The sequence below is a fragment of the Rhinopithecus bieti genome, unplaced genomic scaffold (assembly GCF_001698545.2).
Source record: "Rhinopithecus bieti isolate Rb0 unplaced genomic scaffold, ASM169854v2 scaffold_22522, whole genome shotgun sequence".
In the NCBI taxonomy this organism is placed as follows: Eukaryota; Metazoa; Chordata; class Mammalia; order Primates; family Cercopithecidae; genus Rhinopithecus; species Rhinopithecus bieti.
The window spans coordinates 1,983,040-2,008,802 of NW_016811454.1; the positions used below are offsets into that span (position 1 = coordinate 1,983,040).

At 40.8% G+C, this 25,763-nt stretch overlaps 1 protein-coding gene across 3 annotated transcripts in view; it reads right to left on the bottom strand.

Moving 5' to 3' along the window:
* Positions 1 to 25,763, bottom strand: part of PARD3B (par-3 family cell polarity regulator beta) — a 1,116,980-nt gene that overhangs the window by 57,289 nt on the left and 1,033,928 nt on the right. For all 3 annotated transcript variants that reach the window (XM_017893929.1, XM_017893928.1, XM_017893931.1), the window contains one exon: positions 14,196 to 14,275. In XM_017893929.1, the coding sequence (XP_017749418.1) occupies positions 14,196 to 14,275 (80 nt within the window). The remainder of the gene's footprint in view (positions 1 to 14,195; positions 14,276 to 25,763) is intronic.

Consider the following 25,763-nt stretch of genomic DNA (forward strand, 5'->3'; position numbering starts at 1 on the left):
TCTCTCTCTCTCTCTCTCTCTCTCTCTCTCTCTCTCTCTCTCTCTATATATATATATATATATATATACACACACACACACACACACACATATTATTAAATATACATACTGATACTTCCTGAGCCATTTGAGAGTAAATTGGATACTTGTTCCTCTTTACCCTTTAATATTTTAGTGCATATTTCTGAACAAAGATACTCTGTTTTATAAGCTCAGTACAGATATCAAAACGGTTTCCACTGTTTCTTCTTACCCTCATCCTTATGCTTCATGGAGTCAGAGCTATGCTTAGTCACAGAGTGCCAGATGACATTAAGTCACCAATTCTTCCTACTTGAGAAAAATATCATTTCCAGAATGAAATTACAAAGACAGTGATAGATAAGCCTTTACTGTCAATAGAAGCAGTGAAGACATGTCAGAGCCACAGAAGGATGTCCAGGTTTTTGCAGTCTGCACTGTCGACCTGCCTTTATTTGTGCTTTCTGAGTATGAGACTCTGTGGCTTATGACATCATCACCCCGATATGCCCTGGGGTCTTTCGCTCAGTTTTCATGAATACATATTTGTCTAATATCCTGGATCAGCCACTGCAATTCCCATCCATGTTGAGACATCTCTACACATTTCAGTGGTCTCCAGGAAGTCTGAAAGGTACCTCAAATCTAACATGTCCCAAAGCTTAATCATGATCTCTCCCCGCCAAACCTAGTCCTCTCTTTGCCTTGTCTCCTGGGAAGTGGGACCAGCACCCATGCTGCTGTGTGTGGATCCATTTTTAACACCTGGCTTCACTTACCCTTCAAACCCCCACATGCAATCCATCATCGAGGTTCATCAGCTCCTCCCACTTTTCTCCAATTCTGCTTTCATCACCATCACCCTTGTACACACTATCAACATCTGTCCCTGGAATGACAGCAAAATCCTCTGGCTGGTCTGCTTCACTCCAGCATCTCTCCAAATGATTTTCTACCTTGCAGCTAGACAAACATTCTGGATCACAAATCCGACCATATCATCTTTCTGCTTAAAACCCCGCAAAGGTTTCTAGTCTTTGAATAAGTTCAGATGTCCTTCACTTGACCACTCATGGTCTGACTGCTATCTCCCTTTCCTGCTCAACTCCCACAGTCTTTGTGCCAGTCACACAGCTTTCTATCAGTCTGTTCATTACGTGTTCTCCTACACAAGGCCTCTGCACATGCTCTTCTCTTTCTGGAATATTCCTTATTTATTGTCTCAAATCTCTGTCAGATCATAACTGATGTCTCCCTCCCTTCTTGATTTGGTGCAATTTCACATTCTATTTTCTTGAATCACATATCTCTCTTTTTTTTGTAATGGGCAGAGTTACAATTTTATGTTTTGCTTGTGACTGCTGAATTACTATCTTTTCCACTACAGTATGAACTTCACAGGACAGAAACTGTGTCTGCGGGGCTTACCATGGTATCCTCAGGGCCTACAGAGTGTATTGAACTTAGTAGGTCATGAATAAATAGTTGTTAAATGCAGGAATAAGGAGAGTAGATGACTTTCCTAGCCCATCTGTTCGGGCTAATAAGTTGTGCACATTGCTCTGACTAAACTGTTTCACTTTTTTTAATTGGATAAGAAGTAACCAGAAAAAGGACAAACTGAGGAATTCAAGTAGTTGACAAGATGGTAATATAAGTGACTTGTCTATAACCGACCCACAGAAGGCACAGTCATCATATTATCTTGGCCATATTACAGATACCACATCCGGAAATCACTCCTATAAAACACTGGCTAGAAATTCTGTCTTATATATGGACCTGATTTTGGACCTTATATATGGACAAAGCTGTAAAAGGGTGTTTGTTGCACATTTAACATAAATTGTCAAAGGCACCAACATATCAATGGAAAGTGACCAAGAAGCCTGATACCAACTCCGTCCTGATTTTATATGACTGTTTCCAGGAAAAAAACTTCACTGTGGCAAATTCCTTCTCAAAATAACTCAACATGCTTATTTTCCATCTTAAACCTCTGCTGTAACAATTATAGCTCTTTCCAGTGCCTTGTAAAACCCAGGCTGTCAGACACTATCATTTCTGGAAAAAGGTCTGTGTTTGCCTCAGCCACATGTAAGCAGTTAGTGGGCAGAAGTCTTATCTGAGCAGTCACCACCCTGTCTTCACTTTCAAGCAATGACCAAGTTGAAAGGGTACTAATGATGCCCCAGAGTGTACTGTTGGTGGAGAATGGCCAGTGAGAATTGCCAGGTTCCTACCTAGTTAACATGTCATTCCATGTTCGGCCATAAGGGTCAGTTCTGATTGCAGAGTGGGGCAACCCTCTGTTGAGACAAGCCCTGGCTACTTCTGTCTAGGCTTAATTAGAGACTTGGAATAGAAGCAGGAACACGTTCTGGAGGCTGCTGTTTTTGTACCAACCCCTCTCACATTTGTATCACAAATGTTTGCCTTTGCTGGAAATAATGGAGCTGGACCAAGGTGTTTCCTGGCAGAATGACTGAGGTCGTGGGACCTGTGTCACATGAGATCCAGGGCACAGATGGGCTCGGGTGGCACCACCATGGTAATTGACTGCCAAAGCTCTCTTCTCTGGACTTGCGGCAGCAGAGTGAGTAGAAGCCATGCTTCCGCAGTTGTCTGGCATTTGCATCTCAGCCATGTCCCTTAAGGATGTGCCAGAACTACACTGCGAAAGAACCAACAATAGTTTCCTGGCTGCAAAAACTGCTGAAGTGGAACCAACTGGTTTATATGTATATATATTTAACTCACTAGCATAACACAGAGGCAGTCTTTAAGCAAAAAAGCACCATTTAAAAGATTTCGGCTAGAAGGAAGTAGATGTTTGAATTTGCTAAGGGGAGTTCTGTGATTCAGTGGTTGCTGTTCTTAGTCATTCTGAATGCCTATTAGGGGGTTTATTCATTGAAATGCTCATTGTAATATACACTGCAGTCATTTAGGGTGGGATCAGAGCAGTGAGGGCTGCCTCAGGAAAGGATGGTCATGTAATGTGTGTCTCCTACCTGTTTACAACCAGCCTAGTACCCAGACACCTTGATGCAGCAGAAAGCCCAGAGATTTCAGAGGTAGAAAGTACTGAACTGACTCCAAAACCTGTCACTAGTTCTGTGTGCAATCTTAGACACACCAATTTGCATCTCCCAGCCTTGGTTTCTTCATCCATAAAATAGGGATGATAATATTTATATCAGGATTGTTACAGGAAATAAATGAGGTGACATATTTAAAGTACTTGCCAGAGTTCTTGGAGCATAACCACGGGCTCAACAAATGTTAACTCCTTCCCCTTGCCCTGTTCTGAGTGTTCTGTGGAGGAGTGGTGCAGAGTGCAATCTAAGGGCTGGGGACCTAGTCCATGCACATGGTCTGTGCAGCCCTAGGGGGCACCACTCACATCTCTATTTATGTTCCCAACAGGGACAGAATAATTGTAATGAAAAGGCAGCTATCTTGTTTCTACTTTGGGAAAACAGCATAGTGATACAAAAATAAAAACTGCGTGATTCAAAGTGTTTTTTTCTCTATTTCTCATAAATTCCCTACTATTTTCCTGTATTTTATTACTTTTTTTTTTTTTATAACCTGTAGGTTTTGACATTTTCCATTTTCTCTGGAATCTTAGAAGATGTTCACAATGGTTTTTTGTCCTTGCGATAGTTTTCTGAGAATGATGGTTTATGTTCTCACTTATAGGTGGGAATTGAACAATGAGAACACTTGGACACAGGAAGGGGAACATCACACACTGGGGCCTGTTGTGGGGTGTGGGGTCGGGGGGAGGGATAGCATTAGGAAATATACCTAATGAAAATGACGAATTAATGGGTGCAGCACAGCAACATGGCACATGTAAACATATATAACAAACCTGCACGTTGTGCACATGTACCCTAGAACTTAAAGTATAATAATAATTTAAAACAGTGTGAACAAGGCAAATGTTCACAATGAACATGGGCTATTCTTCATATGGTCTAAGATATCTCCCATCTCAGGAACTCACATGACTTATAAAAACAGATGGTGTAAGCATTTCAACCTCTCCTTAAATTGCCAATGTTAGTCATGTGGGGTCGAGTGAAATTAAAAAGGCCTTGGAAACCAGAGAGTCCTGGGTTTGAATTCTGATTCTGATTCTGTGACTTTAAGGATACATTTTTTTCTTTTATTAAAGAAGCATCATGTGACTCCTACCCAGCTGGACAGTGAGGATAAATGAGACAAGGCATGTAAAATGCACAGACATAGCAGGCACGCAATATGTTTTACAGCCTCTGCCTTGCCTTGATTATTCTTAGTTTTATTTTCTTTTTAAATACAATCAACTAGTTTAGGAATAAACATGACATCTTTGAAACAATTTGCATGCAGATCTTGGTATATAAAAATGGAAAATAAACCTAGTGATTTTACTGTTAATTATTCCTGTTGAATAATATCATGTATTCATGCATTTGGTGAGGCACTAACGTTTTATCCAAGATGCTTATGTATTTCAGTGATATAATGTCATTTTAAATAGTCATAAAGCACAGGCCTCACAAACATACAAATCAGATGTTGTCATAAATTAATATACTTCGTTTATTCATAGTGTCTCTGTCTATAGTAGGTTGATACTAGGACACCTATATACAGCAAACCCAGGAACTTGAATCAAGGGACAGTGCAAATGGCTGGAGTCAGAGAAGACAGGAGGAGGTAGGTGCAGAATGACAGTATGCATCGTGCAAAACGGTACAGCACTGTCAAGAAAATCACCACCATAATTCCAGGGCAATGAGCATTTGGAGGCAGATGGTGGAATGGCAATAAGATAGGAAAACATCAAGAACTACCAAAGATTATGAGAAATGAGATATAGAGCAATACTCTAAGCAGATGCCTAGGCACAAAACAACCTTCTTTTCTTTTGGCTGGAGAAGTAGGAAATAAATGCTAAAACTCCCTTTAATATGTGCAGGAGGGAAAACATGCAAGTCAGCTTACCAAGCTTAATAGATTTCATGTCCAAGGTAATGTCAGATTTGGCACTCTTGAAAGAGCAGGCACATACTCTTCCTCTTGAAAGAGTACTTAGCTAACAAATGTGTAGCAGTTTGGAATTTTCTATGGAAAATGAGAGAAAAAGTAAAAATCTATATAATTTAATGTATGTGGTTCAAGATTCAGTTAAAACTACTTTGGGGACATCACTACTGTAATGGGTCTTAACATGTTTTAAATCACTAATATTCTATCTAAACTCATAATGGAGGCCTTCGACTGAATAATTAATATCAAATATTCTAACTGGCATCAAGGATATATTGGCTACGAGGAAATGATGAAAAGTTTGATTAAAATGGACTTTTATCTGAGGAACTAAGTGACATAAAAATGAGGTGGCAGTAGCATTAACCCCCTGATCTCAGCTGTTTGGCATCTTAAAGTGATATTACATGCTGGGGCTTTCTACATTTTCAGGAAGTTTGAGTTGACAATGGAGACATCTTAATCTCACAAAGAATTAAATCACTGCTAATTCATCATTTTGTCCTTGGCATTAAGACTGAGGTGGTATCATGGGGCCATTCAAACAGGCAGCTGATTCTACTGGGAAGGAGGGGAAGTAGAGACTAGATTTTCAGCATAGGGAATCTTAAGAGAAAGGATGAAAAAGCTTAATTTGGTGGTGTAAAAGAGCTTCACTGATTTTCAAAAGGCAGTAAACCCCGTCACATGCAGATGTGGAAGATATGATCTAGATAAGTTCTTCAGCTCATCTTAGTATTCCTGCAAAGTCAGAGCAGCAATCTTAGGGACAAACACTGCAAGGTAGCTTTTCACAGTGAGGAAGGCTCTTCAGGTAGGGTTGCACCACCAGGGAAGTGTCAAAATCACTGGCCATGATTCACAGTGTCTATTAATAAATGAAGTGTGACGGCCTCAAACTCTGGTAGAACATTCCAACCACTGGCATGACTGCAGGGAGCAGTACATAGATGCTCATGAAGCATCTTATTTGACAAGCTGGCCTTGTCACACAGAGACGTACTTGTCATACAGAGAAGTTGGGCAGCATGGAGACTTCGTCAACTTTTACACACCCAGACAGTCAAACCTCTACCCACACCCAGACAAGCACTTACACACCTATTGACCTAATGTTCAGATTGCTCAATTTTCATTGAACTCTTTGGAGTACTATCTAGATTAGCTTCAGTCAAAGCCCAGTACTGTGGCATTGCTGGAAATCTGCAGAACTTGAATGCCACCACCAGTGATTTAGCAAGCTCGATAAAATAGTGCAACACTGGCAAAGGAAGATTCAGTAACAGTGAGTGAAGCAGAAGTTCACTGGAGAAGAGAACAAGAGAAATCTGAGAGGGAAACCATCTTTAAGGAGTGAGGTAAATGACAGAAAAGGATGTTGAGGACATCCAGCCAAAATGCTTTTGGGATAACCAAAGATAGTAGACAGCATGCTTGTTGCAAGTTTCAAAGTTACCCGTGCACTTGTGATTGGAGTCTTCCTGATGGGCTTACGTAGACAAGAAGACTGAGACCAATAAAATGAACCAACTGAAACATTAAAGTAGAAGCATGCTCTTATGGCGTATTTCTTCTGAAATGAATACAATCGTACCCAATGCGAAAACACCGGGAAGGTACTTAGCAAATTCATTATGGGTTCCTAGGAAGCAAGCATTAGCTGCTTGCTACTTCTAAAGTTGCTCTTTCTATTCAAACTCTGCTCTAGTATATTGCTTCCCATTGCACAGCCAAGTTGAAAGCTGCTTGAGATGTTCAGAGAGACCTTTTTTTCTCCCAAGTAACTTATGTAATACGGGTTATAGAAATATCGAGGACTGGAGGCGAACGTGGCCCGAGCAGGCCTTTGTCCCTCGTCAGCCTCAGGAAAGGGAGTCTTTCTCTCCACAGGACTGCTCATGCAGCACTCACTAGGAAATTTATTGTCATCTTTTTTCTTCTGGGGAGATATTTCTAATCTTAAAGAACAAAAGTACCAATTTGCAGACAATGTTTTTTCATCTCTCAGGAGTGTTCTAACAAAACAGGATTCTCTTTTTGGTAGGCAAAGTATATTGCTTAATGTTCATCTAGCAATTACACATTAAACTGTTCATATTTCAAACAAAGGGCCCAAGGGAACTGAAAAAAGAATTGATTTTTATGACAGCATTACAGAGATGGTTGAAAGGCATTACTTAACCTGTATATTAGGAATGTTCTGTGTCATATACAAAGATGAAGAAGTCACAGTCCCTGTCCTCAAAGGCACTTACATTTTAGTAAGAAATACAAACAGGTGAGCAAATAACGTAAGGGAATATGATAGGTGCAGAGTATGGATTAAACTCTGAACTTCATAACCTTAGCCAAAATGGTTACAATGAATACACTCGCAGCCAGACTGTTTGGGTTCAAATCCCAACTCTGCCACATTTTAGCTGTTGAACTTGGGCAAGTTTATCTAACCTCTCTCTGCCTGTGACCTTCCCTATGAAATGGGGATAATTATCAGGGTGCTGCTAAGTCACAGGGTTGCTGTGAGCATTGTCAGTCAGAAGATGCAAAGCATTTAGAACTGTGCCTTGTACATAGTAAGTGCTCACTAGGGATGACCTATTTAGAAGTCTGGGCTGGGTGTGGTGGCTCCCTCCTGTAAGCCCAGCACTTTGGGAGGCCAAGGCAGGTGAATCACTTGAGGTCAGAAGTTCAAGACCAGCCTGGCCAACATGGTGAAATCCTGTCTCTACTAAAATTACAAAAATTAGCTGGGTGTGGTGGTGCACACCTGTAATCCTAGCTACTTGGGAGGCTGAGGCAGAAGAATCGCTTGAACCCAGGAGGTGGAGGTTGCAGTGAGCCGAGATCGCACCACTGCACTCCAGGCTGGGCGACAGAGTGAGACTCCATCTCAAAAAAAACAAAGAAGTATGGACTTCTGTTGATTTCAGAGAAAAGATATATTCTCATGAAAAATCATTACTTGCATTGGAGAACAGCACTCTAAAACAAACTGTCAAAAAAGCTTTGGCGAATTTCTTTCTCATAACTTCCTTGTATATAAAGAATATCTATTCTTGGCTAGGTGTAGTGGCTCATGCCTATAATCCCAGGACTTTGGGAGGCTGACGCAAGCTGATTGTTTAAGCTCAGGAGTTTGAGACCAGCCTGGGCAACTTGGCAAAACCTTGCCTTTACAAAAAAATGCAAAATTTAGCTTGGTGTGGTGGTATGTGCCTGTAGTCCCAGCTACTCTGGAGGCCGAGGTTGGAAAATGCTTGAGCCTGGGAGGCGGACGTTGCGGTGAGCCGAGATTGTACCACTGTACTCCAGCATGGGCAACAGATGAGATCAGAGCGTCCAGCAAGAATTGGGTACAGGAGTAGGTATTGCTCCAGTGATGGGGCCCATACTTAGGCCTCCACCTGGGTAGAGGAAAAAAACAAAAACCAAAAAAACTATTCTCATCTGCATAGCAATGTATTAAGACTCTACTGTATACATGGCCTTATGTTAGGTTCTGGGTGTAACAAGTGATGGGTATAAAACAAAATCTCTTATTTCAAGGAATTTATAGTTCAATGGGGTGGAAAGGGGCAGTGGAGAATAATAACCTAATTCAGGGTATTTTTAGGGCACTGGGAAGGTGCTAACCAAATGTTATGGAAGTTTAAAGGAAGAAGAGCCAAGGAAGATGGCATGGGTTTTGGCAGGGGGACTCGGAGGCATCTTAGAGGCAGAAGGAGGGGTATATCAAACAGGTGGCTCTAACTGGAGTCACAAGAGTGGGATATGAATGTCAGGCACTTTTGGAATCATCATCATAGAGATGGGCCTTGAATTGGCAGGAATGGAGGAGACAGCACAGAGAGAATCCACATGGAGCAAAACGCGGGAAGCAGAATCTGGTGGAAGTATCAGTGGTGTGGTCAGAAGCCTGGGGCAAGAGGCTATAGTGTGAGTGGGTTGAGTGGAAATAGAACCAACAGGTATAGGCCACTTTTTCTTAGGAAATGTGGGAAAAGGAAGGTTGACCAAGGGTCTTTGTTTTTCTCTGACATACAAGAGTCAATTTATTGGGGTAGTTCTGCCACCTGAGTCCTGCTGAGGTATAAGTCCTGGTAGTTGCATGTTCAGCACTGCCCAGACCTGAGATAATAGGATTATCTTAGTAGTATCTCTGGATCTCTCCCACCAGCGAATAGGGTGCTGCTGTCATGCCATGTCTGCTCTGGGAGCCAGAGCATCACGCTCCACCTTCCTAGTTAACTCGCCCTGGGTATGGCCTCCACTACTGGAGCAATGCCTACTCCTGCACTCAAGTCTTGCTGGACGGGAGCCCTGGCCTCTTGCCTAGAGCCGAGTCAGCATCCTGTATCCGTTATAATCTCCCTTCCATAGCACTGCTGTCTACTATCATGTCCATTAGCTCAGCTTATCGCTCAGATCACAGTAGATTGCTATGTTCTCTTGCACTTGACCATCCAGACCACTGGTCTTTCCTGAGTCAGTGAATCCTTCAGCTTCAGTGAGTTCCCCTAGCATATCCCCATGCAGGTGCTCCTTCCTCTTCACACAGTGGGGACTCCTGGCAAACTGTGCTGCTGAGGTTGTGCATCTCCAATGTAGGCAGGGGAAGGAAAGCAACTGCCAAGAGGATTAAAGATGCTACCAAGAGAGGGTAGTTGGTGGCTCAAGGTCCTCAAGAAGCCAGGGAGAATGAGCTCTGGTGTGTGGGTGTGCCTCATTACAGGAAGGCACACTTTGTCCCCAGAAATAAAAAAGAGCTAACAATAAAAAATCCTTCAATGCACTACACAGGGTCTTCGCTGAGGGTTTTGCTTGTATTATTGTATTTAATACTTATACCAGCACTATACGGAGGCTCTAATATCATCCCCAATTTGCAGATTAGAAAACAGAGTCTGGAGCAATTCCATCACTGCCCAAGGCCACACAGGTGGTAAGTGATGAAGGTGGGGCTATAATCATGGCCTGACTCCCAGCTCAGGCCCTCAGTGCGTCCCCTTGGGAAGTGTGTGTGAGCGAAGAAGTAGGAGTCTGAGCTGCGGGAGCAGAAGTTGAGGGGCTAATGTTGAATGCCTCAAGGTTGTAAAGGAAAGGAAGTGAGGTCACCTCCAGAGACTGGGCTTGGGGAGTTTAGTCATCTTCGTAGAACTTAACGGGAGTAGAAAGGGTTGGAATGGCCACTGTGGGATAGTCAGGGGAGTTGACAACATGACTACAAAAAATGCTGGACACCAGCAGGGACCCAGCTGCGCTGCATAATGTGAATTTTGTAGTGGAACCCATGAATGCACTTTTACAAGTCTCTCCAGCAACCTTTCGCCGCCCACGCACACAGAACCACAGAAGAGCTGCAGTGCCTTTTGCTCACTCCCTAGGACTCCACACTCGACTCTAAGTCCGGAAGAGCAACATCATGTGCTGATGCACGGAGCCATCTGCAGAGAGGGGGGATAATGGGATCCCACGGGGCCAGGGATGGGCCAGGTGGGAATGATGGAGGCTTGAGATGGGAAGCGTGGAGAGTTCACTGCTGAAGGGACTGACTGCAAGGAGGCCTGCGAAATCAGAATGGGACCTGGGAGAATTGTGAGTGGCTGGCAGGCTGGAGTGAAAAAGGAGCCATTTGCAAAAACCCATACTTCGATGTTCACACATCATAGCAGCCTAGGAAACAGCCATTTCCCTGCTCACCTAGGGTGAGTAATAATTTGTGTCAGGCAAGAATAAAGGAATGCTGATTTCATTCTGTTTACTATCAAGAAAACTGGGGGCTGTTCAGGCTGGTAAAACATTGGCCCCTGTACAGGTCTGGTGTTTACGAACGAGGTTGTATTACAACCACACTCCACTTTCCAAAACAGCACCCTCAGGAGAAGAGAAGTAAAGTCATTTTTCTTAGGAGGCAGAAGATTTAACATTGCTTAACAATAACACTTAACATCGCTTAGCCCTTAGCCTTAGGCAACCTCGTAACTACCAAGTGCTGGGAATTGTCTTTTTCCTGTGCTGGCCAGCGTTCTGGCTTTATTTTGTGAAATGTCATTTAGCCTGGCAGCGGGTTGCATGGGCCCGCTTTAAAGATGACAAGAGTTCCATGAAAGCACTTGAGGGTGTCCCTTGACCAGAGCTGCTCACCTACTCCATGCGCTGTGGGGCATTTTCTCTCTGTGTCGATGACTCCAAATTTGGCAGAGAAATCAATGTTATTGAATTGTTTCTAAAAACTACTGTGAGGCATTGCACAAACAACATAGGAACCCAATCAGTCAGTAGCATATTAAGTTCCCTATAAGGTTGGCCACCGACTTCCTATAGATGGATTTATTTCTATTTTTAATTAAAAATTTAACTCTATAAATATTTCAAAGCTCCCTGCCTCTGTGATGAAGAGGGATCCGGTGCCTACCGAGATGTGCTCGCCTCACTCTCCTGGCAGAAGGAGACAGCAGTGGAGCTGGTGTGATTCAATTAAGTGGACAGTAAAATCTCCAGGGGGAAAGACAAGAAAACCAGGGTAAATGTCACTGGCACTCAGAGCAGCATCTGCATATCTTTTCAGAAGTCAGCAGTGCGTCTCTGGCCTCTGCTTTCTGCATCTCATTAGTTGAATTTGGAGCCCCCACCCATGCACCAGGGCGCAATGCCTGGGAGGGAGCTTTGCATCTCCTCTTCAGATGTTGTGTTGCAGTGTCCCCATTTAAAAGCCACTGCTAGGGGTCCCCCTTGCATTTAGCTGAGCCTTATTTATTCTCCACCATGGCTGCCTCTGGTTGTCAGGTAGCTGTAAAGGTTTTTTTGCACGTGCAATTAATTGTTCTCACCATTGTGTATGTGGGTGAGTGAACTTTTTGCTAAAATTATTTCCAGTTTGAGATGCTTTCCTTTCAGCTACAGTTTTATTCTGGGGCTGGCGGGATTTTGTCAATTCATACATTCATAAAGAGCCATAAACAGCATAAATGTATTACCTTTCTCAGAAAACCCCCACACAGTGTTTAATCCTAAAATATACTTGTGTAGAGTCAGTCATGAGTGAGCATTTCAGGGATTAGTGAAAATAAACAAGACTTGGAAATTCAGAAGACTTTACGTTAACAATTACACACAGAAGCATTGGTTGCACTACCGTAAAAGGCTAATTTGCTTGACTCCTTTACTCTAACAGTAGAGTCCTGAGGATGGACTGGGACTGTGCCTCCAGTTTCCATATTCTCAGGGCCTGGCACATACTAGGTGATCACCAGATACACGGTGAATGAATGAATGAGTGACATTTATAGAATTTTAAATGCTATTTCTGTGCCTTTGAATTGTACCCAAAACTCCGTTTCTGCACTCTGAGTGCAGATTGGTCAGAAAGATTTTAAACTGTTTCCAGTTTTCCTTTTTTTATTCTCTCTCATAAGAACATTCTATTTTCCATCTGCCTTAACCACAATTTCCATATACTTCAGCAGTGAAAGCCGGAAATCTTATATGTAAAACAAATTTTGGAAACCGCTTCCATTTTAAAATGAAAGAAAATGTAACCGTCCCTCGGGAATGATTCCCCATTCCTTGGGGAAATGGTTCTAGGACTGCACCTCCCCCACCCCAACCCCCGACCTCAGATACCAGAATCCACAGATGCTCAAGTCCTTGAAATAAAATGGAATCGTATTACTATATAACCTATGCACATCTTTCCATAAACGTTATATCATCTCTAGATTACTTATAATACTGTGTGCAATGTAAAGGCTATGCAAATAGTTGTTATACTGTACGGTTTAGGGAATAATGACATGGGAAAAAAGTTTGTACATGATCAGTACCGTTGTGACTGTCTTTTTTTCTTGGATATTTTCGATCTGAGGTTGATTGAATCCATGGATGTGAAACCCATAGATACTGAAGGCCAATTGTACTAAGCCAAGGAAAATAGAAACAGGAAGTTAATTACAAATGAGAAAAACTTATTAGACAACATCTCTTAAAGAAAAAACAGGAAGATAAATAAAATATAACTTTATAAAAGCTTTAAAAATATTGTCTTTTGGGTGTCCTGCCTAATCAGGACAAAATTGCTTCTCTTCTAGATTTGAGATTTCATTACTTTTGAAAATAACGTACTATTTATAAGAGCAGATGGTCACTTTGGCTTTGCCCATTGTAATGTTCAGGGTGTTCGTTTTGTAAGGTCACACACAGAGGTACAGTCAACATACAATGTCAAACAGTCACTCTATCTCTGGTTGGCACTTTAATAGCTCAGCTTTGATGGAAAAGCAGCTCTACTTGGGGTCTTTCCCCCACCCCTTTAAAAGGCAATATTTGAAAACATTGCAACTTTCAGCCTGGCATTAACCTTTCTTTGTTTCTCTTTTGGATGCATTAATTCTCACACTCTCCTCACCTAACTCCCATTGTAGCTGGACTGCATGCACTCTTGGAAAAGCTGTTTCTTTGTCATGTGCTACTGATAGCAAACTAAAATTCCTCTTCATCTCACCAATAACAGCACAAGCTTTCGAGAACCGTATCTCATTTTCAAGGGTGTCTAGTTATAGTATGAGTGGCTCATGTCAGGCCAGGGTGGTCCAGCAAACTTTCCCCACGCAGTTGTTTCTTTCCCCCACTGGGTCTGTGCCTCTCAGCAATATTTGCTTACTGCCTTGAGAACAAGGTCAGATTCTAAATCAGGCAAAGAACACCTTCCCAAGTTCACATTTCTCTCCTGCTTCTTAACACCCACATGAAACTTCAAGGTTAAGACTGGTCCACCATTCCTCGTGGGTAACTCCTAGGACAGAGGATTTACTATTTGATTGTCTCTAAGCTTGGTGCAGGATGCTCGATACCATTTTTATAGCAATGGCTTAGGATTTCCATTTAGTATCCAATATTCTTGCTGACATGTTCAGTTGCAATGATATACTATTTTCTCCCCTTAAAAATAACCCACAAGTGTTTCAATTATTAGCACATTTGTGAAGATGGAACTAGGGCTGCAGCAGACGGCAGCAAGGCAAAATTATAACATATTCCCTATTTCAAAGCCAGATTTCTCTTTCATGTAGACTTCTCTAAAGACTTCATTTGTAGGTGAGCTGGAGATGGGAGACCCCTCCGTGATCTACCTGGGTAAGGATGCGTACTGCCTCTCCATCCCTTCAAAGCGGAGGTTGTGTGCATTCCCATCTGGACCCTTTCCAGGCACCTGTGGAGAGAAAAGTAATTAGAGATGAAGATCCATTATACACCCTGGTTACTGACAATGCATCTCAAAATTATAATCAGTGCACAAATGCTGTTGCCGCCTGCCAAAATCAACCACGGAGAAGCAAGAACTCTGCATTGCTATAGGAATTGATGATCAAGCCACAAACATGGTATTAAACAACAAAGTCACTTCTTTCAAAAAAGGGTCACTGTCAAACTGACTCCCTCATGTCCCCACGCCAGGAATATTCTGTAGGCTGCTAGACCATTTTCTTCTTCTTTTTTTTAAACCGAATTTAGTTTTTAAAATAGTTTTAGGTTTACAGAAACATTGAACAGGTAGTATAGAGACTCCCCATATGCCCTGTACCCAGTTTCCCTCTTACTGCTAGCTGACATTACTTTGGCACATTTCTTACAATTAATGAATCAATATTGATATATTGTTAGCTAAAGTCTATAGTTTATTTAGATATTTAACTAATGCTATTTTTCTGTCCCTGGATCCCATCCAGTATGTTACATTGAGTTTTCACACCATTATAGTTCCTCTTGGCTGTGAAAAGACCGTATTTTTAAAAGCACCTTTTCTGGCTGGGTGCGGTGGCTCACACCTGCAATCCCAGCACTTTGTTGGGAGGTCAAGGGGGGCGGATCACCTGAGGTCAGGAGTTTGAGACCAGACTGGCCAACATGGTGAAACCCCGTCTCTGCTAAAAATAGAAAAATTAGCCGGGTGTGGTGGTGCTCACCTGTAGTCTCAGTTACTCAGGAGGCTGAGGCAGGAGAATCGCTTGAACCCGGAAGGCAGAAGTTGTAGTGAGCCTACATAGTGCCACTGCCCTTCAGTCTGGGTGACATAACGAGACTTTGTCTCAAATAATAAATAAACAAATAAATAAAAGTACCTTTTCTATAAAACCCTTCTTTACTAACCGGGGTTGCTGACAATCAACTGTCTACTCCACAGCATCCATGATGCCCCCTCGGACCATCCTGAACCTCAGTCCTCTGTCTTACGAATGGCCACACATAAGTGATGAACTGTTTTCTATCTAGTGTTGGTCTTTATTGGTTTTGTCCCTTCCTCTGTACGTCCTGTGTGTACCTCTCTTGGAGTCTTTTCCATCAGCCTCTGAGATCCTAAAGGGCAGTGACTGGCCCCAGTAGGTTTTCAATACTGTGTGTTAGTTTCTTGAATGAAAAGATATTATATCTCATCCCTCTATAGCTATCATACCAACTAAAAACAGGATGAACACGTAACAGGCATTTAAAAGTACTTGTTGACTGATCGATTCCCCACCTGTTCACCTCAAAATACCTGGCATCACATGGACCAATCATGTGCTTGCTTTTACTCTTGGGTATCCCTCACACAGGGGCATGGAATGAGTACATAGAAAACTTGGACTATCAGGTGGGAAGGAAGAGATTTTGCCAGTAAGCACAGGAAGTAACTAACAGTGTCAAGGTCAGTAGGGAAAATTTTTCTAGCTGGTACTCAACCACCTGGAAGTTATTTTCTTCTTACCCAAAGTGCCAGCTCTCCATAAAACCACTGTTCCATCCCAGCTTGTGCAGAGTGTGTATACGTGGTTGGGGATATGGGGAGAGATGTTGCAAAGCAAGTATACACATGCACTTAGATTAAGAAAGACTATTCTTGGTGTTTAATTATTGTGGGAGGACCTTTAGAGTGTGTCCTGTAAAACCTTTTTATATTTTATCAATAGGTGGAACAGGAGACACTGGGGTTATCTGAGAGGGCAAGAGTCCAGTGAGCTACTACATAGGTAGGGACGAAGACTGTACATCTTTGAAGCAATCACAGAGAGATTGAGAATTCTCTGCACTAGGATAAAAGCCTTGGTTTAAATTTCTGAACTTTCTACCAAAACCAGAGGCATGGATGATGACAGACAGGGGATAAAAACAATAGAAAAGGAAGAAGTGAAGGACAAACATTGTCCTCATCCATTCCTACCTAAGGTTTGCTTTCTTGTGTCTTTAAACTGTTTCTTATGGAAAGAGAATTCCTGCAAGTATCAATACTATGCTGAGGTTATTAATTGTGGTTGTTGGAAAATCACTATGCTTAAGTATCCATAGTATAGCTCTGGATATTCCAATGGAGCTTTTTTTTTGTAGCTATAAAGTTCCAAGTTAATAGTTTTAGCACTGTTATCCAGAACTGTCCTGGCATAATGATAATAGCAGTCAGTATTCTGTTGCCTTGAGGAGACCACACGCCTGTTACTGTTCTGGTGCCTCGAGGAACAGATTATGTGTGTGTGTATATATATACACACATATAATTATATGTATTTATAATATATGATTATGTATATATACATACAAATATACATATATACATACAAATATACATATAAAATATTAAAATATACATAAAATATATATACATATATAAATATGCATATATATTTGCATGTATATACATATATATGTTTATATCTAGTATACATACACACATCTATTAAATATACCCAATAGCATATAACATTGTAAGAAACGTAAGGTGATTCTTATTCTTAAGGAATTTTCCATCTTGTTAGGAAAATAGCGTTCAAAATGAAATAACCAAAGAACGAAAGAGGACAATGTAATATTAAGTGCCATTCAGGATGTTATCAGCAGTAGCACAGGTGAGGCCTGGAGGTGTCAGGAAAAACTTCACGGAAGTACCAGAACTTGGACCAGGCTTCAAAAGATAGGCAGCATACTTGCACATAAAAAATTATTCTGTCCTTCACTAATCCTGTATATCTTTGTATGTTTCTCCATTGAAACTGCAACATCATTAATGCAGTCATTCACTGTATTCAAAGCAATGAAGAAATCCAGTGGGTCTTCTCATGGAAACAGGCCTGCAAACAATTATGGTACAATGAGATCACTGTGGAAGTCTGAGGAAGGAGGCACTGGATATCTGCGGGAACAAATTCCAAAGTCCACCTGGGAGAGTTGAAGACAGCGTCATACGGGTGTTGTAGCGTCATCTCAAACCTGAAGATGAATGAGGAGGAGTTTTTCTGAGGCAGAAGGGTGTAGGAGTAGTAGGATAAGCCATTCAAGTAAAGAGCACAGAAGTGAAAAACCATGGAGGCATAACAAAAGGACTGTATCTTCAGGGAATTTGAAGATTTTGCAAAGGTAGAAACAGGGTGTGAAGAAAAGAAAACTATTAGCTAGTAACTATACTACTGTTGCTACTACTGTGGCTATTACTGTTACCACCACCACTGCAATTTTTAAAAAGAAACTATAGTTTTTAGATCAGTTTTAGGTTCACAAAAAAATTAAGAAGGTGGTATACAGATTTCCATATAGTCCCACCCCTATGCATGCATAGCCTCCTTCATTACCCGCATGCCCACCAGTGTGCTACAACTGTTGCAACTCACTAACCTACACTGATACATTATAATCACTCATAGCCCATAGTTTACATTAGGGCTCTCTCTAGGTGTTACTCATTCTGTGGGTTTGGACGAATGTATAATGGCATGTATTCATCATTACAGTACCATACAGAGAATTTTCAAGGCCCTAAACATCTTAAGTGCTCTGCCTATTCATCACTCCTTCCCCCAAGTCCTGGTAACCAATGATCTTTTCACTCTCTTCATAGTCAATTCCAGAGTGTGATATAGTTGGTATCATACAGTATGCAGTCTTTTCAGATCGGCTTCTTTTACTTAGTAATATGCATTTAAGTTTCCTCCATGCTTTTTCATGGCTTGATAGCTCATTTCTTCCCAAGGCTAAGTAATATTCCAGGGTCCAGATGAAGTACAGTTTATTTAGTCATTCACCTACTAAAATACATCTTGGTCGCCTCCAACTTTTGGCAATTATGAATAAAGATGTAAACATTTATGTGCAGGTTTTTGTGTGGATGTCAGTTTTCAACTCCTTTGGGTAAATACTAAGGAAGGCGATTGCTGGATCATATGGTGAGACTATGTTTAGTTTTGCAAGAAACCACCAAACTGTCTTCCAAAGTGCTGATACTTTTTTGAATTCCCACCAGAATTCAATGAATGAGAGTTCCTGGTGTTCCACTTCCTTGTCAGCATTTGGTATGGTCAGTGTTCCCAGTTGTAGCCCTTCTAACAGGTGTGTAGTCATATCTCATTGTTGTTTTGCCATTTCCTTGATGACATGTGATGTAGAACATCTTTTCACATGCTTATTTGCCATATGTATATCTTCTTTGGTGAGGGATCCGTTGAGGTCTTTGGCCCATTTTTTATTTAGGTTGTTTTCTTATTGTTGAGTTTTAAGATTTCTTTCTATATTTTGGATACTTCATTATCAGATGTGTCTTTTGCAAACTTTTTCTCTCAATCTGTAGCTTCTCTCCTCATTCTCTTGAAGTGTCTTCCACAGAGCAAAAATTTTTAATTTTAATAAAGTTCAACATATTAATTTTATCTTCCACAGATCATGCCTTTGGTCTTATATCTAAAAAATCATCATCAAACCCTAGGTCACCTAGATTTTCTTGTATTTTATCTTCTGGGAATTTATAGTTTTTAAGATTATTCTTGCCATAACTTGGAGGGTTCAGTGAAGGTCTGAGCCAGAGATTGTAACAGCGTAAACTAGAGGGTTTTTCAAAGGATGAAGACAAGAGAGTGTCATTAGGATTTCAAAGAGGTAAGATCAATAGGATTGACTGTGGATTAAAGGGACTGATATATTTAGAATAATGCCCAAGTTTCTGAGCTTAGCAACTACATGGGTTTGGTAATATTCACCAAAACAGGAATAAATGAAGAACAGATTTTGGAGTAGAGGTGGGAGGAGGGAATATTTAGGCATATTAAACTTGACTTGGGACATTCAATGGAGATGTCTGATAGCTGAGTATAATGGTTTGCAACTTAGAGAAGTCTGGACTAGAGATGTAGCATTGGAAAATGTTCAACATACAGATGGTAACTGAAAGCTTGGACAAGAATGCCCAGGAAGAGTCTATAGGGACCAAATAAAAGACAAGACACCCAATGAAGAGAGAGAGGAACACTAATACTATTCTTAGGAACACCGTCATTCAAGGGGCAGGCCAAAAACACTGAACCCAGGAGGAAGTCTGAGAAAAAGTAGTTGGTTCAGAAGAAAACAAGGAAAATGTTTTATTGTTGAAACCAAGAAAGGAATTTCATCAAGGGAGTGGTCAACAGTGTCAAAACAGTCAAGAGCTTCAGTAAGACAGGGACTGTGTGTTCGTGCACTTCACCCAATCCACCCTTCTTGTAGAGTGTCACCTTGAATTACAGAGCCTGGAAAGCTACAAACAACTACCTTTCTCTGGATTCCCTTGTAGCCAATGTACTGGCATGATTTAAGTTAGGCCATAACATTTGGGAAATAGAATTGAGGCAGTGGCCATATTTCCACAGTTTATTATGGTAAGAATGACTAAATGAGAGATATGCTTGGTTTTCCTGTGGCAGCTTTAGCAGCTGTAATGTTGCTAGTTTTGGGGGTGAAATGTAACTTTTATAGTTGGTCTTAGAATTGGTGGCAGGAGAGGTGGCATCTTCCTAATCATGGTGGCTCCCTATATGCGACTCTGCAGTCTAAAACTTCCTACAAAGAAATAGCAACAGCTCCCCCGGTAGCTCAGTTCTGGAGTGTGGCTTGGAAAATTATTCCTGAAAGCTTATCCAAGAATTTTTCTCTTTAACCTCCCTTATGGTTCTATAAGCTCATTACTATAGTGTAATAAATGTATTCTTTCTTAAGCTACAGCAGACATTGTTCTCTGCAAATGAACAGAGACCACTATAAAATCCGCAAAAATATCGGCAATGAGATGGTGATTGGTGCTTTATTGAGAGTTATTTCAGGGGATTAACGGGGAGAGAAAGCCAGGCTCTATGGTGCTGAAATCCTTTCTAGTTTTCTAATAAATAAACAACCACTGATTGTACTGTCTTACGCTGTCACACTTATGGAATGAGATTAATACTTTCAAATATGTAAACGTGTTAGTGTCTCATAGGTGGAGTAACATGTGAAGTACCATAAGACAGAGATGAGGAAAAGTCCTCTCCCTCAGGGATTCAATGTTAGTTAATGAAAATGATGGGGATACATTTCTGTTCCATTATTTAAAAAAAATAAATTTAATCATTTTTTTCTCCCTTATATGATTATTGTGGAAAACCACCCCAAAATGTTCTCTGTTAACATTTATAAACACATATGTATTTTATTTTTATTTATTTTATTTTATTTATTTATTTATTTATTTTTGAGATGGAGTCTCGCTCTGTCGCCCAGGCTGGAGTGCAGTGGCACTATCTCGGCTCCCTGCAAACTCCACTTCCCGGGTTCACTCCATTCTCCTGCCTCAGCCTCCCGAGTAGCTGCAACTGCAGGCGTTCACCACCATGCCCAGCTAATTATTTTGTATTTTCAGTAGAGACAGGGTTTCACCATGTTAGCCAGGATGGTCTTGATCTCCTGACCTCGTGATCTGCCTGCCTCGGCCTCCCAAAGTGCTAGGATTACAGGCATGAGCCACCGCGCCGGCCCCACATACATATTTTAATGGCATATAGAGCTGTTTTCTTAACTGTTTATTATTGACAGTTGTGTACTGCTATTGAAAAAAAAAAATATAGTATATATATATATTTTTTTTTTGAGACGGCAGTCTCGGCGTCTGTTGCCCAGGCCTGGAGTGCAGTGGCCGGATCTCAGCTCATGGCAAGCTCGGCCTCCCCAACGTTTTATGCCATTCTTCCTTGCCTCAGCCTCCCGAGTAGCTGGGACTCACAGGCGCCGGCCACCTCGCCTGGCTAGTTTCTTTTGCTAGTTTTTGAGTAGAGACGGGCGGTTTCATCCATAGATTAGCCAGAGATGGTCTCTATCTCCTGACCTGTGATTCCGCGCGCGTCTCGGCCTGCCAAAGGGTGCTGGGCGGGATTACAAGCGCCTTGAGCCACCGCGCCCGGCCGCTATTGAATATATTTTAAAACACGATTTTTAATGGCTATATAATATCCCATTATATGGATAAATCATAATCCATGTAACCTCCTATAATTTGATGAATTCTTAATATTCTGGTTAGAACTGGTGGCAATATAGATTAGTGTGTTGGGTACAAATATTCTTGCAAAGAGCTGCAAATGGAGGATAGGAAATTGCAGATAGAGGGTTGCTAAAGGGAAGCCAGTTTTAAGAAGTTGTGGTTAAGTCTTTAGGAAGTCAGACGACTTGAAGAGGCAGTGAGGGAGAGAAAACAGACACAGGCATTTATAAGCTCACTTCTCATTTTTCTCTGTGCTCAACAAGGCTCAGAAACATTCCTGCTTGAAAAACTCCTTATTAGGTAATTTCCCTCATCACAAAAAAATAAGGTCAGCAGCTTTGATCCAATTAATTTCTTTTTAATCCCTTATCTTACTTGGTATCATGCAGTGGTTTTTTTTTCTTTTTAATGTAATGACCTAAATATATGTCTGATAGAAACAATCTTGACTTAAGCCATAACAGAAATCTAGCCTTTTACACAACGGTGTAACGTTAGAACTTACGCCTGGATTTGGGGCATGTTTATCTTTCTTTTACTGATATAGCTCAGGAAGTGAAACTTCAGAGAGCTTATTCAAAACAACTTAAAGTGCTCATACCTCGGTGCGCCTTGCACGTGGTGACCCTCTTTGGCTGGATTATGACAGCCTGTGACAAGCCTATCAGGAGGGCTTGGTGTTTGGAAGGAATGTTGAATTAAGGTGCTTTTAGTCCATGGGAGTTCCCCCAATTTCATTCACTCAGTGCCTGCTGCCGGCTGGGGTGTTAAGAGCCTTGTTAAAATAAAGCTATTAGTCTTTTCTCTACAAAAGCAAAGAGCTTGCTGCTTACATTCAGGGTTCCTTAAATTAGTATGTGTTTGTGGCCTGGCATTGCTAGAATCAGCAGTTTCATCAAGCAATATCCTAAAGAGGCCATTTAACCTCCCAATATTCCCCATTTATAGATTAATGGCAGAGAAGAAGATATAATGCCTTTTCAAACAGTTTTAAACAATTCATTAAAAATAAAAGAATAAATTACACAAGATTTTCCCGCAAATGTCTGCTGATGAAAAGCGGAAACAATTCAAAATTAACATGTTTTCCAGTTTCTATAGGTTAGGACACATTTTTGCCAATCTTGTAATTTATGTCCTCTAAGCCAATTTTCCTCAGGAAATTTAAAAGCTGCTGTGCTGGGAGAGGCCAAAGTTGCAATACGGCTTATTCACCTATATATAACATCCTCATTTACAAATATGTCTTAGATCCATCACAAAAAAATGAGTTTCATGCTGCCAGACACATCATAAGATTAAGATGCAAAGTATAAAAATTTAGATGCCATTTTAGGAAACGTGCCTTTCATTTCAAGTTGGTATCATGACAGATATTTTGGAGCAGTGTTCCACATTTCCAAAAGCTTTCTTCTAATTCTATTGCTCTTACCTAGTTATAGATTTGGCTGGAAGATGTTTAAAGGAATCAATACAATAAAACTTCTAAAAGTTATAAACTTGGACTTCAGCATCTTCAAATATTAAGACATTTTGCTAAAATGCTATATGTTTCTAGGGGAACTAAGGGAAATGCTATATTTAAACAAAAGGAAGCTCATCAAAATAGGATGTTTGATTATTTATCTTCGGCAATATGTGGTATATTATGCTGAGCTACGTATTTACAAATGTGTTATCCAGAGAGGCGAAAGAACACACATTCATTCAAACTATTGTTTCTGAAGTGTTTGTTTTCTGTAATTTGATTTCAGTAATTTTGTCAAATAACTGGGTATTCAGCTTATAGACTAGTCTAGAACATCTGTTTAAAAAATACAGCAAATAAAATATTTTAAAAATAATTCTTGGATAAGTCTTTTAACCATTCTGTGCCTACATTTTCCTTCCTTGTAACATGTCAGGGTTAAAACAGACATCCTGGAAGTCCCTTCTAACCTGTGCACATTTATAAAAATTATCTTGCATCATTTCCACATTTATGTTGACCACTAACACCTCATTAATATAGTAACTGTGTGTAGGCACATGATGATTTTATAGCAGAATGACAAAGAGAGCAAAGCAATCTGCAAATTATGAAATTACAAAGTATTTATTGGGATTTAAGCATGAAATCTTATGGCAGCACCATCCAAGTACTAGCTGCATGTACACTGGGCTATGGCATCTTAATAACCTGAACTGTCTCTGTTATGATTGTCTTAGCAGAAAATAAAATCAGACATCTCCTTCCAGCTCTGTTTGTGTCTGGGCCTAAGATACAGTTACCATAGAAACTATGATTGTGGATACAATTTTACAAATTTGGCTTCATCTATCAGATGCACTTTGTGTGTGTATGTGTGTGTATGTGCACGTGTGCGTATGTGCCTTGCCAGTAAGCTCGAAGAGCAAACTCTGGTTCTATGTCTTTAATTAAAGAGCCAGACACCATTCCTCATTTCCTATCCCCCATCTGTCTACCTACAAATAGAGAGATTGTAACACTGGCTAAAATGTAAACTCATACTTGAAAAAAGACAAAGGTCTGATGAAAAAGGCATTAGGAAAAGCATTTCCTAAGAAATCTGTCACCTGTCCTGTATTCTCCAGGAGCAGAGGAAACAGGAATTTGATGTAATCTTAGTGACATTAATCACTAGATGCTAATATCTAGTACTTACTAAATTTGGTTTCTAATTGTTCCATGGATGTATTCCATGAGTCATTTACTCCTTGCTGTTTTGTTTTATTGTACACTCTGTGACAGTTATTCACTCATCCCAAAAGAGACAATGCTAACCCTCAAAATAGGTTCAATTCTTAAATGATATACTAGTTCATATTATTTCTTATACTATCCCTTTTAGCTGATAAACTCTATAAAGCATATTCATTGACCAAGCTCTCTAGCATATTTTAGGTATACTTCCATTTATAAAGAGTAAACATAGATATAAAATATTCAGCTTTTCCAAATGTTTCTTTTTTCTATTTCAGCCAGTGGGCAAGTTCTGGTCACTTCCATTTACAACTACTAGAAAGAACGGACTCTCTAGGACCCTTCACTATCAGTATCATAAGTTGCAATCAATGCCACCGTTTCCATCTCTGCCTCATTTCACACATGAGGAAATGAGAGTTCAGAGATCATCAAGAGACTTGCCTAAGGGTCACACAGTGGCAAAGTCAGGATTTGAACTGAGATGTGTCTGATCCCAAAGCAACATTTCGCCCCCGACAATGATGCTCATATATTGGCGGTGATCATTATAGTTACTGTCACTCTGTTTCCTAAATGAACAACTGAGATGAAGGACCAGAAAGTTCGAATGAACCTATGGTGGTGATGCGATGGGACATGTGAAAGTGTCTCTGACTGTCTGCAAGTATTCTCAATGTGTTTGTGGTCTTCCTAGCCATATCACTGAACTCCAATGGCCTAGTAATATTTATTTCTTATAGCTGGAGGCATTAATATTTGTGTATATACTAATTTTTTGGTATAGCAAAAGTGTTTCCTAATAAAGAGATATGTGTTATGAAAATAGCCTGGTATGGCTGGGCGCGGTAGCTCACGCCTGTAATCCCAGCACTTTGGGAGGCCGAGATGGGCGGATCATGAGGTCAGGAGATCCAGACTATCCTGGCTAACATGGTGAAACCCTGTCTCTACTAAAAATACAAAAATTAGCCGGGCGTAGTGGCAGGCACCTGTAGTCCAGCTACTAGGGAGGCTGAGGCAGGAGAATGGCGTGAACCCGGGAGGCGGAGCTTGCAGTGAGTCAAGATCATGTCGCTGCACTCCAGCCTGGGCGACAGAGCGAGACTCTGTCTCAAAAAAAAAAAAAAATAAATAAATAAAAAAATAGCCTGGTTTATGTAGAGTTTTTTCAGTTATTCATACATGGTGTCAGTCTATTAATTTGGTTTACATAAGATGTCAGATTGTAAGCTTCCTGAGTGCTAAGACAATGCCTCCTTTTGGCACCATTGCATTCTCAAGGCCTGGCATATCATCTTTGTATCACTCTGCTCATTAATATTTACTGAGTCAATGAAATAGACATCTCAAACATCTATTCAGTGGAAGTTACCAGAAAGAATGAATCAGATTTCGTGCTAGATTTTTGGTCCAAACCTGTTAAATCGTAGAAAACATATTATCAAAATTTTTTTTTTATTATACTTTAAGTTCTAGGGTACATGTGCATAACGTGCAGGTTTGTTACATATGTATATTTGTGCCATGTTGGTGTGCTGCACCCATCAACTTGTCAGCACCCATCAATTTGTCATTTATATCAGGTATAACTCCCAATGCAATCCCTCCCCCCTGCCCCCTCCCCATGATAGGCCCTGATGTGTGATGTTCCCCTTCCCGAGTCCAAGTGATCTCATTGTTCAGTTCCCATCTATGAGTGAGAACATG